Source organism: Oncorhynchus mykiss, chromosome 21 (assembly GCF_057628025.1).
Source record: "Oncorhynchus mykiss isolate SJ-2025 chromosome 21, ASM5762802v1, whole genome shotgun sequence".
Classification (NCBI taxonomy): domain Eukaryota; kingdom Metazoa; phylum Chordata; class Actinopteri; order Salmoniformes; family Salmonidae; genus Oncorhynchus; species Oncorhynchus mykiss.
Window position 1 is genome coordinate 1,042,501 of NC_143042.1, and position 17,500 is coordinate 1,060,000.

The window sequence follows — 17,500 nt, forward strand, 5'->3', positions numbered from 1 at the left end:
AACACAAGACCCCTTACTATGGATCAAAACATTAGTCTGCCTGAGCTTTACTTCGGTTTTACAGTCTTGAGGAAGGAACCCACGTTTAAACCCAGTGGTCACATATACACACAGCTGCTCTTAGTATAGTGACTGTATACCAGTACAGTGTGTAGTATAACTGGGTACAGTTTGTAGTATATCAGTATAGTTTGAAGTATAACTGGGTACAGTTTGTAGTGTATCAGTAGTGTGTAGTATAACTGGGTACAGTTTGTAGTGTATCAGTAGTGTGTAGTATAACTGGGTACAGTTTGTAGTATATTAGTAGTGTGTAGTATAACTGGGTACAGTTTGTAGTGTATCAGTAGTGTGTAGTATAACTGGGTACAGTTTGTAGTATATTAGTAGTGTGTAGTATAGCTGGGTACAGTTTGTAGTATATTAGTAGTGTGTAGTATAACTGGGTACAGTTTGTAGTATATTAGTAGTGTGTAGTATAACTGGGTACAGTTTGTAGTATATCAGTAGTGTGTAGTATAACTGGGTACAGTTTGTAGTATATTAGTAGTGTGTAGTATAACTGGGTACAGTTTGTAGTATATCAGTAGTGTGTAGTATAACTGGGTACAGTTTGCAGTGTAACTACACATCCATAGTGGAGACAGTAACAGTGTTACTACATAGTGGAGACAGTAACAGTGTTACTACGTAGTGGAGACAGTAACAGTGTTACTACATAGTGGAGACAGTAACAGTGTTACTACGTAGTGGAGACAGTAACAGTGTTACTACATAGTGGAGACAGTAACAGTGTTACTACGTAGTGGAGACAGTAACAGTGTTACTACATAGTGGAGACAGTAACAGTGTTACTACATAGTGGAGACAGTAACAGTGTTACTACATAGTGGAGACAGTAACAGTGTTACTACATAGTGGAGACAGTAACAGTGTAACTACGTAGTGGAGACAGTAACAGTGTAACTACACATCCATAGTGGAGACAGTAACAGTGTAACTACGTAGTGGATACAGTAACAGTGTAACTACGTAGTGGAGACAGTAACAGTGTTACTACACATCCATAGTGGAGACAGTACCAGTGTTACTACACATCCATAGCGGAGACAGTAACAGTGTTACTACATAGTGGAGACAGTAACAGTGTTACTACATAGTGGAGACAGTAACAGTGTAACTACGTAGTGGAGACAGTAACAGTGTTACTACATAGTGGAGACAGTAACAGTGTTACTACATAGTGGAGACAGTAACATTGTTACTACATAGTGGAGACAGTAACAGTGTTACTACACATCCATAGTGGAGACAGTAACAGTGTTACTACATAGTGGAGACAGTAACAGTGTTACTACATAGTGGAGACAGTAACAGTGTTACTACATGGTGGAGACAGTAACAGTGTTACTACATAGTGGAGACAGTAACAGTGTTACTACATAGTGGAGACAGTAACAGTGTTACTACATGGTGGAGACAGTAACAGTGTTACTACATAGTGGAGACAGTAACAGTGTTACTACATAGTGGAGACAGTAACAGTGTTACTACATAGTGGAGACAGTAACAGTGTTACTACATAGTGGAGACAGTAACAGTGTTACTACATAGTGGAGACAGTAACAGTGTTACTAGATAGTGGAGACAGTAACAGTGTTACTACGTAGTGGAGACAGTAACAGTGTAACTACGTAGTGGAGACAGTAACAGTGTTACTACGTAGTGGAGACAGTAACAGTGTTACTACATAGTGGAGACAGTAACAGTGTTACTACATAGTGGAGACAGTAACAGTGTTACTACATAGTGGAGACAGTAACAGTGTTACTACATAGTGGAGACAGTAACAGTGTAACTACATAGTGGAGACAGTAACAGTGTTACTACATAGTGGAGACAGTAACAGTGTAACTACATAGTGGAGACAGTAACAGTGTTACTACGTAGTGGAGACAGTAACAGTGTTACTACATAGTGGAGACAGTAACAGTGTTACTACATAGTGGAGACAGTAACAGTGTTACTACATAGTGGAGACAGTAACAGTGTTACTACATAGTGGAGACAGTAACAGTGTTACTACATAGTGGAGACAGTAACAGTGTTACTACATAGTGGAGACAGTAACAATGTTACTACATAGTGGAGACAGTAACAGTGTTACTACATAGTGGAGACAGTAACAGTGTTACTACATAGTGGAGACAGTAACAGTGTAACTACACATCCATAGTGGAGACAGTAACAGTGTTGCTACGTAGTGGAGACAGTAACAGTGTAACTACACATCCATAGTGGAGACAGTAACAGTGTTACTACATAGTGGAGACAGTAACAGTGTTACTACATAGTGGAGACAGTAACAGTGTAACTACATAGTGGAGACAGTAACAGTGTTACTACATAGTGGAGACAGTAACAGTGTTACTACATAGTGGAGACAGTAACAGTGTTACTACGTAGTGGAGACAGTAACAGTGTAACTACATAGTGGAGACAGTAACAGTGTTACTACATAGTGGAGACAGTAACAGTGTTACTACATAGTGGAGACAGTATCAGTGTTTCTACATAGTGGAGACAGTAACAGTGTTACTACGTAGTGGAGACAGTAAAAGTGTTACTACATAGTGGAGACAGTAACAGTGTTACTACATAGTGGAGACAGTAACAGTGTTACTACATAGTGGAGACAGTAACAGTGTTACTACATAGTGGAGACAGTAACAGTGTTACTACATAGTGGAGACAGTAGCAATGTCTCTAGTCAGTTCCAGACTGAGCAGCTCACCAGCAGGAAATCATCCAGCCATCTGAGAACATACTTTACACTGAGAAACATGTCTCTTCTCCTGTCTGGGTGTGTGTGTGTGTGTGTGTGTGTGTGTGTGTGTGTGTGTGTGTGTGTGTGTGTGTGTGTGTGTGTGTGTGTGTGTGTGTGTGTGTGTGTTTGTGTGTGTGTGTGTGTGTTTGTGTGTGTTTATGTGTGTGTGTGTGTGTGTGTGGTAAAGGGGAGGAACAGCATTCCTGGGTTAATTGTGCTGTGAGTCATGTGATCTCCTGCCTGCATACCTCTTCTCCATTTAATCAACAGGCAGTTCATTCACAACTCAACCTCTAACACAGCCTCTAACAACACAACCTCTAACAACACAACCTCTAACAACACAACCTCTAACAACACAACCTCTAACAACACAACCTGCAACAACACAACCTGTAACAACACAACCTGTAACAACACAACCTCTAACAACACAACCTCTAACAACACAACCTCTAACAACACAACCTCTAACAACACAACCTGCAACAACACAACCTGCAACAACACAACCTGTAACAACACAACCTGTAACAACACAACCTCTAACAACACAACCTCTAACAACACAACCTCTAACACAACCTGTAACAACACAACCTGTAACAACACAACCTCTAACAACACAACCTCTAACACAACCTCTAACAACACAACCTCTAACAACACAACCTCTAACACAACCTCTAACAACACAACCTCTAACAACACAACCTGCAACAACACAACCTGCAACAACACAACCTGTAACAACACAACCTGTAACAACACAACCTCTAACAACACAACCTCTAACAACACAACCTCTAACACAACCTGTAACAACACAACCTCTAACAACACAACCTCTAACACAGCCTCTAACAACACAACCTCTAACACAACCTGTAACAACACAACCTCTAACAACACAACCTCTAACAACACAACCTCTAACAACACAACCTCTAACACAGCCTCTAACAACACAACCTCTAACAACACAACCTCTAACAACACAACCTGTAACAACACAACCTGTAACAACACAACCTCTAACAACACAACCTCTAACAACACAACCTCTAACAACACAACCTCTAACAACACAACCTCTAACAACACAACCTCTAACAACACAACCTCTAACACAACCTGTAACAACACAACCTCTAACAACACAACCTGTAACAACACAACCTCTAACACAACCTGTAACAACACAACCTCTAACAACACAACCTCTAACACAGCCTCTAACAACACAACCTCTAACAACACAACCTCTAACACAACCTGTAACAACACAACCTCTAACAACACAACCTCTAACAACACAACCTCTAACACAGCCTCTAACAACACAACCTCTAACAACACAACCTCTAACAACACAACCTGTAACAACACAACCTGTAACAACACAACCTCTAACAACACAACCTCTAACAACACAACCTCTAACAACACAACCTCTAACAACACAACCTCTAACAACACAACCTGTAACAACACAACCTCTAACAACACAACCTCTAACAACACAACCTCTAACAACACAACCTCTAACAACACAACCTGTAACAACACAACCTCTAACAACACAACCTCTAACACAACCTGTAACAACACAACCTCTAACAACACAACCTCTAACAACACAACCTCTAACAACACAACCTCTAACAACACAACCTCTAACAACACAACCTGTAACAACACAACCTCTAACAACACAACCTCTAACAACACAACCTCTAACAACACAACCTCTAACAACACAACCTCTAACAACACAACCTCTAACAACACAACCTCTAACAACACAGCCTCTAACAACACAATCTCTAACAACACAACCTCTAACAACACAACCTCTAACAGCACAACCTCTAACAACACAACCTGTAACAACACAACCTCTAACAACACAACCTCTAACAATACAATCTCTAACAACACAGGGGGAGACATGGAGGAAGGGAGGTAGGAGGGGGAGACATGGAGTAGTCAGGGGGAGGAAGGGGGGGTAGGAGGGGGAGACATGGCGTAGTCAGGGGGAGGAAGGGAGAGTAGGAGGGGAGACATGGAGGAAGGGAGGGTAGGAGGGGAGACATGGAGGAAGGGGGGGTAGGAGGGGGAGACATGGAGTAGTCAGGGGGAGGAAGGGAGGGTAGGAGGGGGAGACATGGAGGAAGGGGGGGTAGGAGGGGGAGACATGGAGGAAGGTAGGAGGGGGAGACATGGAGGAAGGTAGGAGGGGGAGACATGGAGGAGGGGGAGTAGGAGGGGGAGACATGGAGTAGTCAGGGGGAGGAAGGGAGGGTAGGAGGTGAGACATGGAAGAAGGAGGGGAGACATGGAAGAAGGGGGGTAGGAGGGGAGACATGGAGGAAGGGAGGGTAGGAGGTGAGACATGGAAGAAGGGGGGTAGGAGGGGAGACATGGAAGAAGGGGGGTAGGAGGGGAGACATGGAGGAAGGGAGGGTAGGAGGGGAGACATGGAAGAAGGGGGGTAGGAGGGGAGACATGGATGAAGGGAGGGTAGGAGGGGGAGACATGGAGTAGTCAGGGGGAGGAAGGGAGGGTAGGAGGGGAGACATGGAGCCGTCAGGGGGAGGAAGGGAGGGTAGGAGGGGGAGACATGGAGTAGTCAGGGGGAGGAAGGGAGGGTAGGAGGGGGAGACATGGAGTAGTCAGGGGGAGGAAGGGAGGGTAGGAGGGGGAGACATGGAGTAGTCAGGGGGAGGAAGGGTGGGTAGGAGGGTTAGACATGGAATAGTCAGTGGGAGGAAGGGAGGGTAGGAGGGGGAGACATGGAGCCATCAGGGGGAGGAAGGGGGAGACATGGAGGAAGGTAGGAGGGGGAGACATGGAGGAAGGGGAGTAGGAGGGGGAGACATGGAGGAAGGGAGGGTAGGAGGGGGAGACATGGAGTAGTCAGGGGGAGGAAGGGAGGGTAGGAGGGGGAGACATGGAGCCATCAGGGGGAGGAAGGGGGAGACATGGAGGAAGGTAGGAGGGGGAGACATGGAGGAAGGGGAGTAGGAGGGGGAGACATGGAGTAGTCAGGGGGAGGAAGGGAGGGTAGGAGGGGGAGACATGGAGCCGTCAGGGGGAGGAAGGGAGGGTAGGAGGGGGAGACATGGAGTAGTCAGGGGGAGGAAGGGAGGGTAGGAGGGTGGAGTAGTCATGGAGTAGTCAGGGGGAGGAAGGGAGGGTAAGAGGGTGGAGTAGTCATGGAGCCGTCAGGGGGAGGAAGGGAGGGTAGGAGGGGGAGACATGTCAGGTGTTTGCTGGTTAAAAGGCCTCTAAGGCCACACTAATGAATGACCTCTGACCTTTAGGCACCCCCACCGCCAACCTTCAGTCAGTCAGGTTAGAGCAGGTTGTCACACAGATGCCGGGAAACGCATGCACGCACGCACGCACGCACTCACGCGCGCACGCACACGCACACACACACACACACACACACACACACACACACACACACACACACACACACACACACACACACACACACACACACACACAACCTGATGGGGCTCTAAGCTCCAATCTCCTACTCTGACAATCATTTCCTGTGGAATGTTGTCAGCTGATAGGAACCTGCCACTCAGAGGAGAGAGAGAGGGAGGAAGGAAGGGGACAGGGAGGGAGAGAGAAGAGAGAGAGGGAGGGGAGAAAGAGAGGAAGGAAGGAAGGGTACAGGGAGGGAGAGAGAAGAGAGAGAGGGAGGGGAGAAAGAGAGGGAGGGAGGAAGGGGGGGAGGGAGGGGAGAAAGAGGGGGAGGGAGGGGAGAAAGAGGGGGAGGGAGAAGAGAGGGATGGAGGGAAGGAAGGGAGGGAGATTGGAGAGAGAGAGAAGAGAGGGGGCAGTGAGGGAGGGAGGGAGGGAGGGGGGGAGAGTAGGGAAGGAACAAGGTCTCCATGTTGCTGTTCATCCCAATCATCTGTATGAACAGGGGCAGTTAAGTCATTCCTGTCCTCTCAGGGTGTTTCACAAGCCCATGTACATTCTACTAACCTCTACTGTGTTTCTACATGGTTTTATGTCGAACCAATTGTGAATGGGGCCCTGTGCACCGAGCAGAGCTGAGCTGTGGGGGGTGGGGCCATGATGCCTGTACTGTTTAGACTGTTTGTTTTGGTGTGGGCGTGAATTGTGTACATATGTGTGTGTGTTGAGTTTGTATTTGGAATAGGGAGATGTGTGTATGTGTGACTGTTTGTGCTGTGTGTGTGTGTGTGTGTGTGTGTGTGTGTGTGTGTGTGTGTGTGTGTGTGTGTGTGTGTGTGTTTAGAGATGGGTTTGTGGGCACCTGGGGGAGGAGCTGAATAATCCTAAAATTACCCTCACTGGCAGGGCTTGTGGTCTCACATCTGTACCCTGTTAGACTCTGTCCTCCCCCCTCTCCGCAGTTCCCCCTGTCCTCTCCTCTATCCCTCTCTCCTCTCCTCTTCCCTATCCCTCTCTCCTCTCCTCTATCCCTCTCTCCTCTCCTCTATCCCTTTTTCCTCTCCTCTATCCCTCTCTCCTCTCCTCGTTTCCTCCTCTCCTCTATCCCTCTCTCCTCTCCTCGTTTCCCCCTCTTTTCTATCCCTCTCTCCTCTCCTCTATCCCTTTCTCCTCTCCTCTATCCCTCTCTTCTCTCCTCGGTTCCCCCTCTCCTCTATCCCTCGCTCCCCTCCTCTATCCCTCTCTCCTCTCCTCTTCCCTATCCCTCTCTCCTCTCCTCTCTTCTATCCCTCTCGCCTCTCTTCTATCCCTCTCGCCTCTTCTCTATCCCTCTCTCCTCTCCTCGGTTCCCCCTCTCCTCTATCCCTCTCTCCTCTCCTCGCTTCCCCCTCTCTCCTCTCATCTCCTCTCCTCTATCCCTCTCTCCTCTCCTCTATCCCTCTCTCCTCTCCTCTACCACTCCTCTATCCCTCTCTCATCTCCTCTATCCCTCTCTCCTCTCCTCTATCCCTCTCTCCTCTCCTCTATCCCTCTCTCCTCTCCTCTATCCCTCTCTCCTCTCCTCTATCCCTCTCCTCTCTTTTCCTGTCCTCTCCCTTCACATCTCTACTATTTCCCCCTCTCTTCTCCTTCCCTCTGCTACTGTTCCCCTCCTCTCTATCTCCCTCTGTTCTTTCTGCCTTTCCTCTAGTCTTCTCTCACCTCTACCCCCTCTCCTCTGCTACAGTTCCCCCCCTCTCTCTATCTCCCTCTGTTCTTTCTGCCTTTCCTCTAGTCTTCTCCCATCTCTATCCCCCTCCATATGTAACCTCTTTAAGTTACGCCTACAAACAAATCACGGATGATGAAATCAGGTTTACAATCCTCCCAGTCCCCATATTACTGTCACTTCCTATTCTGTCACCCAGCATATAGATTCCAGAGAAAGCAGACTGTAATGGCAGCTATCCTTAAGCTTTCGAAGCCACGATGAGTGTCTAGTTCCCAGTCATGTGACAGGGGCCACCCAGGTCACGTGACGAGGAAGTGTTGAATGTTTCGTACCTGTTGTTTGAGCTGTTGTACCAGGCTGTCCTTCTCTCTCTTCAGCATGGCCACCTCGTCCTGCGTCTTCTTCTTCTTGGACGAGGACAGCTCCAGCAGGGCGATGTTGGCATCCTTCTCACTGATGGCTGCTAACAGCGCCTCCTGTCTGTCAAGGACACACATTACAACACACAGTTAGGATTCAGAGAGTTATTAGACAACACATGTAGGATGTATTCAGTCAGGAAATACAAGGTGGAGTTTTAAAGCCAGGATATACAAAGTGGGATGCATGGAATTAATTGATTGGAATATACTGATTTTCTTAAAAAGGAGAAATAGATTAAAGTTAGCCTGGTGCAATTTGGCATGACAATGACCATAGGAGTAAACAAGACAACACAAAGAGATCTGGGACCAGGCTAAGAGTCAAGTGAGAGGTGACATAAATATCTTCATTGAGTCCTGCCAAGCTAATATCAACACTGTGTTCCCTACAGAGAGAACAATCAAAGATGTTTAAACACTGTGTTCCCTACAGAGAGAACAATCAAAGATGTTTAAACACTGTGTTCCCTACAGAGAGAACAATCAAAGATGTTTAAACACTGTGTTCCCTACAGAGAGAACAATCAAAGATGTTTAAACACTGTGTTCCCTACAGAGAGAACAATCAAAGATGTTTAAACACTGTGTTCCCTACAGAGAGAACAATCAAAGATGTTTAAACACTGTGTTCCCTACAGAGAGAACAATCAAAGATGTTTAAACACTGTGTTCCCTACAGAGAGAACAATCAAAGATGTTTAAACACTGTGTTCCCTACAGAGAGAACAATCAAAGATGTTTAAACACTGTGTTCCCTACAGAGAGAACAATCAAAGATGTTTAAACACTGTGTTCCCTACAGAGAGAACAATCAAAGATGTTTAAACACTGTGTTCCCTACAGAGAGAACAATCAAAGATGTTTAAACACTGTGTTCCCTACAGAGAGAACAATCAAAGATGTTTAAACACTGTGTTCCCTACAGAGAGAACAATCAAAGATGTTTAAACACGGTGTTCCCTACAGAGAGAACAATCAAAGATGTTTAAACACTGTGTTCCCTACAGAGAGAACAATCAAAGATGTTTAAACACTGTGCTCCCTACAGAGAGAACAATCAAAGATGTTTAAACACGGTGTTCCCTACAGAGAGAACAATCAAAGATGTTTAAACACTGTGCTCCCTACAGAGAGAACAATCAAAGATGTTTAAACACGGTGTTCCCTACAGAGAGAACAATCAAAGATGTTTAAACACTGTGTTCCCTACAGAGAGAACAATCAAAGATGTTTAAACACTGTGTTCCCTACAGAGAGAACAATCAAAGATGTTTAAACACTGTGCTCCCTACAGAGAGAACAATCAAAGATGTTTAAACACTGTGTTCCCTACAGAGAGAACAATCAAAGATGTTTAAACACTGTGCTCCCTACAGAGAGAACAATCAAAGATGTTTAAACACTGTGCTCCCTACAGAGAGAACAATCAAAGATGTTTAAACACGGTGTTCCCTACAGAGAGAACAATCAAAGATGTTTAAACACTGTGTTCCCTACAGAGAGAACAATCAAAGATGTTTAAACACTGTGTTCCCTACAGAGAGAACAATCAAAGATGTTTAAACACTGTGCTCCCTACAGAGAGAACAATCAAAGATGTTTAAACACTGTGTTCCCTACAGAGAGAACAATCAAAGATGTTTAAACACTGTGCTCCCTACAGAGAGAACAATCAAAGATGTTTAAACACTGTGCTCCCTACAGAGAGAACAATCAAAGATGTTTAAACACTGTGCTCCCTACAGAGAGAACAATCAAAGATGTTTAAACACTGTGTTCCCTACAGAGAGAACAATCAAAGATGTTTAAACACTGTGTTCCCTACAGAGAGAACAATCAAAGATGTTTAAACACTGTGCTCCCTACAGAGAGAACAATCAAAGATGTTTAAACACTGTGTTCCCTACAGAGAGAACAATCAAAGATGTTTAAACACTGTGTTCCCTACAGAGAGAACAATCAAAGATGTTTAAACACTGTGTTCCCTACAGAGAGAACAATCAAAGATGTTTAAACACTGTGCTCCCTACAGAGAGAACAATCAAAGATGTTTAAACACTGTGTTCCCTACAGAGAGAACAATCAAAGATGTTTAAACACTGTGTTCCCTACAGAGAGAACAATCAAAGATGTTTAAACACTGTGTTCCCTACAGAGAGAACAATCAAAGATGTTTAAACACTGTGTTCCCTACAGAGAGAACAATCAAAGATGTTTAAACACTGTGCTCCCTACAGAGAGAACAATCAAAGATGTTTAAACACTGTGTTCCCTACAGAGAGAACAATCAAAGATGTTTAAACACTGTGTTCCCTACAGAGAGAACAATCAAAGATGTTTAAACACTGTGTTCCCTACAGAGAGAACAATCAAAGATGTTTAAACACTGTGCTCCCTACAGAGAGAACAATCAAAGATGTTTAAACACTGTATTCCCTATTGGGCCGGTTCTGGAAACCTCCGTCCATGATCAAACCTTATAAACCTCAGTGGCCGTGTTCCAGTTAGTGTAGCAGGTAAAAGGTGCTATTGATGCCCTGTGTGTGGTGTGTGTGTGTGTGTGTGTGATAGTTTGTGTGTGTGTGTGTGTGTATGTGTGTGTGTGTGTGTGATGTGGTGCCCATTCCCTGCCACCCTCAGGGCCTGAGTGTGTGTTTTGCCAAGGGCCGAGGAAGGAAGGGGGGAGACTTCACAGGGCTAGGGGCCAGGAGCTAGCTAGGGAATAGGGGTTAGGGGGTAGGAAAGGAGGAAAGGGCAAGAGAGAAGTGGAAAAGGGGCTAGGGAAGGGGGTAGAAGGAATGAGCTATAGGGTTAGGGTAGGGGGTAGAAGGAATGAGCTATAGGGTTAGGGTAGGGGTAGAGGGAATGAGCTATAGGGTAGGGAGTAGAGGTAGAGGGAATGAGCTATAGGGTTAGGGTGGAGGGGGAGGGAATGAGCTATAGGGTTAGGGTAGGGGTAGAGGGAAAGAGATATAGGGTTAGGGTAGGGGGTAGATGGAATGAGCTATAGGGTTAGGGTGGAGGGGGAGGGAATGAGATATAGGGTTAGGGTAGGGGGTAGATGGAATGAGCTATAGGGTTAGGGTGGAGGGGGAGGGAATGAGCTAATGATCTCTCCCTCTACCCCCATCTCTCCCCCCTCCCTCTCTTTCTCTCTCCCCCTCCCCCTCTCTCCCCCCCTCTCTCTCTATCTCTCCCCCTCCCTCTCTTTCATTCTCCCCTCCTTCTCTGTCTCTCTCTCTCCCCCCTCTCTCTCCCCCCTCCCTCTCTTTCTCTCTCTATCACAATTCAGTCTATGTAAGTCATCAGTGTTAACCCCACCAGTCAGACCTCTGTGTTAATCAGGACAGCACAGCTTTGTGTTTCCGTCCCCCGTGCCAGGGGAAGGGTAGAGAGGTTCTACTTTACCAGGCCTGGTGCCAACTTCACCCTTCCCTACGCCCCATCTCTCTCTATCTAACTCTCTCTCTCTCTCTCTCTCAATTCATATCAATTCAATTCAAGGGGCTTTATTGACATGGGAAACATATGTTAACATTGCCAAAGCAAGTAAAGTAGATAATATTCAAAAGTGAAATAAACAATAAAAATTAACAGTAAACATTACACTCACAGAAGTTCCAAAAGAATAAAGACATAACAAATGTCATATTATGTATATATACAGTGTTGTAACAATGTACAAATGGTTCAAGTACAAAAGGGAAAAAAAATAAACATAAATATGGGTTGTATTTACAGTGGTGTTTGTGGTATTTCACCCAGTAGATATGGGAGTTTAACTAAATCGGGTTTGTTTTTGAATTCGTTGTGGATCTCTCTCTCTCTCTATCTAACTCTCTACCACCCTTTCTCTCACTCACATCCAGGACACTGAAGAATCATCTGACCCAAATCTGTCCAGAAAATAGTGACATCAGATCACTAGGGAAACCCGTACCATCTGCACACACACACACACACACACACACACACACACACACACACACACACACACACACACACACACACACACACACACACACACACACACACACACAGACACAGAGATATACAATATGCCTTACACACCACTCAGTCCCACAGAGACATGCTCCATCTTTCAGTGAGAGTGCTTGACAGGAAAAGCTCCAAAAAACAAGGCAGAGAAATGAACAAAAACTTTAACTTTCTACTTCCTGGCTCCTATAACCACATTAACTCGTACAGTAAATCCCCATACAGAGTATATAGGGCTCCGTCTCTGCCCTGTGGGCCCTGGTCAAAAGTAGTGCACTATACAGGGAATAGTATGTCATTTGGCACGCAGGCCATATATCTGGAGGTGTGACTTGTTTTAGCTCTGTTTCAGGTTAAAGGTTAGGACCTTTAGTCTCAGTCCAGCCTGCTGCAGACAGACAGCATTCAGAGGTTAGGACCTTTAGTCTCAGTCCAGCCTGCTGCGGACAGACAGCATTCAGAGGTTAGGACCTTTAGTCTCAGTCCAGCCTGCTGCGGACAGACAGCATTCAGAGGTTAGGACCTTTAGTCTCAGTCCAGCCTGCTGCGGACAGACAGCATTCAGAGGTTAGGACCTTTAGTCTCAGTCCAGCCTGCTGCGGACAGACAGCATTCAGAGGTTAGGACCTTTAGTCTCAGTCCAGCCTGCTGCGGACAGACAGCATTCAGAGGTTAGGACCTTTAGTCTCAGTCCAGCCTGCTGTGGACAGACAGCATTAGGACCTTTAGTCTCAGTCCAGCCTGCTGCAGACAGACAGCATTCAGAGGTTAGGACCTTTAGTCTCAGTCCAGCCTGCTGCGGACAGACAGCATTCAGAGGTTAGGACCTTTAGTCTCAGTCCAGCCTGCTGCGGACAGACAGCATTCAGAGGTTAGGACCTTTAGTCTCAGTCCAGCCTGCTGCAGACAGACAGCATTCAGAGGTTAGGACATTTAGTCTCAGTCCAGCCTGCTGCGGACAGACAGCATTCAGAGGTTAGGACCTTTAGTCTCAGTCCAGCCTGCTGTGGACAGACAGCATTAGGACATTTAGTCTCAGTCCAGCCTGCTGCAGACAGACAGCATTCAGAGGTTAGGACCTTTAGTCTCAGTCCAGCCTGCTGCGGACAGACAGCATTCAGAGGTTAGGACCTTTAGTCTCAGTCCAGCCTGCTGCGGACAGACAGCATTCAGAGGTTAGGACCTTTAGTCTCAGTCCAGCCTGCTGCAGACAGACAGCATTCAGAGGTTAGGACCTTTAGTCTCAGTCCAGCCTGCTGCAGACAGACAGCATTCAGAGGTTAGGACCTTTAGTCTCAGTCCAGCCTGCTGCGGACAGACAGCATTCAGAGGTTAGGACCTTTAGTCTCAGTCCAGCCTGCTGCAGACAGACAGCATTCAGAGGTTAGGACCTTTAGTCTCAGTCCAGCCTGCTGCAGACAGACAGCATTCAGAGGTTAGGACCTTTAGTCTCAGTCCAGCCTGCTGCGGACAGACAGCATTCAGAGGTTAGGACCTTTAGTCTCAGTCCAGCCTGCTGCGGACAGACAGCATTCAGAGGTTAGGACCTTTAGTCTCAGTCCAGCCTGCTGCAGACAGACAGCATTCAGAGGTTAGGACCTTTAGTCTCAGTCCAGCCTGCTGCGGACAGACAGCATTCAGAGGTTAGGACCTTTAGTCTCAGTCCAGCCTGCTGCGGACAGACAGCATTCAGAGGTTAGGACCTTTAGTCTCAGTCCAGCCTGCTGCGGACAGACAGCATTAGGACCTTTAGTCTCAGTCCAGCCTGCTGCAGACAGGGCAGCATTGAGCCAAAGCTCACCACCCCTCACACACACAAACGTATAAAGGTACAAAGCCCTGCATACACATACACACACACACACACACACACACACACACACACACACACACACACACACACACACACACACACACACACACACACGGAGGCTGTTGTACGTGGAGAAACACAGCCAAGGTTATTCTGTATGGTTTTTAATGCTGTATAAACACTGACATAGAGGGCTGTACAGAGCAACCATTCTACTCCACCTGGTTCCCCCAGCCTCCTAGTACCATTACACTGGGTAGGATTCATCACTAACCTGTTGGAGTCCTTTTGACCATCAGATCAAACATCATATGTATACTCACTCACACACCCATTAAGATACAGTCAGAAATACACTTAAACACACACATACTGTACCAGAACATACCAGAACACACCAGAACATACCAGAAGACTTCAGAACATACCAGAACACACCAGAACATACCAGAACACACCAGAACACACCAGAACACACCAGAACACTTCAGAACACACCAGAACACACCAGTACCTACCAGAACACACCAGCACACACCAGCACACTTCAGAACACACCAGAACACTCCAGAACACACCAGAACACTTCAGAACACACCAGAACACACCAGAACACTTCAGAACATACCAGAACACTTCAGAACACACCAGCACACTTCAGAACACACAAGAATATACCAGAACACACCAGAACATACCAGAACACACCAGAACACTTCAGAACATACCAGAACACTTCAGAACACACCAGCACACTTCAGAACACACAAGAATATACCAGAACACACCAGAACATACCAGAACACACCAGAACACTTCAGAACATACCAGAACACTTCAGAACACACCAGAACACACCAGAACACACAAGAATATACCAGAACACACCAGAACATACCAGAACACACCAGAACACTTCAGAACATACCAGAACACTTCAGAACACACCAGCACACTTCAGAACACACAAGAACATACCAGAACACACCGGAACATACCAGAACACACCAGAACACTTCAGAACACACCAGCACACTTCAGAACATACCAGAACACTTCAGAACACACCAGAACACACCAGCACACTTCAGAACACACCAGAACACACCAGCACACTTCAGAACACACCAGAACACACCAGAACACTTCAGAACACACCAGAACACACAAGAACACACCAGAACACTTCAGAACACACCAGAACACACCAGCACACTTCAGAACACACCAGCACACACCAGCACACTTCAGAACACACCAGAACACTTCAGAACACACCAGAATACACCAGCACACTTCAGAACACACCAGAACATACCAGAACACTTCAGAACACACCGGAACACACCAGCACATACCAGAACATACCAGAACATACCAGAACATACCAAAACATACCAGAACATACCAGAACATACCAGAACATACCGGAACATACCAGAACATACCAGAACATACCAGAACACACCAGAACACACCAGAACACACCAGAACACACCAAAACACACCAGAACATACCAGAACACACCAGAACACACCAGAACATACCAGAACACACCAGAACATCCCAGAACATACCAGAATACACCAGAACACTTCAGAACACACCAGAACACACCAGAACACACCAAAACACACCAGAACATACCAAAACACACCAGAACATACCAGAACATACCAGAACACACCAGAATACACCAGCACACTTCAGAACACACCAGAACATACCAGAACACTTCAGAACACACCGGAACACACCAGCACATACCAGAACATACCAGAACATACCAGAACATACCAGAACATACCAAAACATACCAGAACATACCAGAACATACCAGAACATACCCGAACACACCAGAACATACCAGAACATACCAGAACATACCGGAACATACCAGAACATACCAGAACATACCAGAACATACCAGAACACACCAGAACACACCAGAACATACCAAAACATACCAAAACATACCAGAACATACCAGAACACACCAGAACATACCAGAACATACCAGAACATACCAGAACACACCAGAACATACCAAAACATACCAAAACATACCAGAACATACCAGAACACACCAGAACATACCAGAACATACCAGAACATACCAGAACATACCAGAACATACCAGAACATACCAAAACATACCAAAACATACCAGAACATACCAGAACACACCAGAACATACCAGAACATACCAAAACATACCAGAACATACCAGAACACACCAGAACACACCAGAACACACCAGAACACACCAAAACATACCAGAACATACCGGAACATACCAGAACACACCAGAACACACCAGAACACACCAGCACACTTCAGAACACACCAGAACATACCAGAACATACCAGAACACACCAGAACATACCAGAACACACCAGAACACACCAGAACATACCAAAACATACCAGAACATACCGGAACATACCAGAACACACCAGAACACACCAGAACACACCAGCACACTTCAGAACACACCAGAACATACCAGAACATACCAGAACACACCAGAACATACCAGAACACACCAGAACACACCAGAACATACCAAAACATACCGGAACACACCAGAACATACCAAAACATACCAGAACATACCGGAACATACCAGAACATACCAGAACATACCCGAACACACCAGAACATACCAGAACATACCAGAACATACCAGAACATACCAAAACATACCAGAACATACCAGAACATACCAGAACATACCCGAACACACCAGAACATACCAGAACATACCAGAACATACCAGAACATACCAAAACATACCAGAACATACCGGAACATACCAGAACACACCAGAACACACCAGAACACACCAGCACACTTCAGAACACACCAGAACATACCAGAACATACCAGAACACACCAGAACATACCAGAACACACCAGAACACACCAGAACATACCAGAACATACCGGAACACACCAGAACATACCAGAACACACCAGAACACACCAGAACATACCAGAACATACCAGAACATACCGGAACACACCAGAACATACCAGCACACTTCAGAACACACCAGAACATACCAGAACATACCAGAACATACCAGAACATACCAGAACACACCAGAACATACCAGAACATACCAGAACATACCAGAACATACCAGAACACACCAGAACATACCGGAACACACCAGAACATAGGTAAATAGATAAATGCATTCAGTGACCAACTCCCGGTTCCCAAGACATGAATCTCCTGTGTGCATGGTTACACACACACACAACGGCACACACACACAA

General features: G+C 45.9%; 1 protein-coding gene across 6 annotated transcripts in view; it reads right to left on the reverse strand.

Moving 5' to 3' along the window:
* Window positions 1-17,500, reverse strand: part of LOC110513868 (ELKS/Rab6-interacting/CAST family member 1) — a 541,524-nt gene that overhangs the window by 141,911 nt on the left and 382,113 nt on the right. For all 6 annotated transcript variants that reach the window (XR_016490094.1, XR_016490093.1, XM_090213395.1 and 3 more), the window contains one exon: window positions 8,312-8,459. Coding sequence is in view for 4 of the 6 variants with exons in the window: in XM_090213395.1 (XP_090069521.1) it covers window positions 8,312-8,459 (148 nt within the window). In the remaining 2 variants the exon portion in view is untranslated. The remainder of the gene's footprint in view (window positions 1-8,311; window positions 8,460-17,500) is intronic.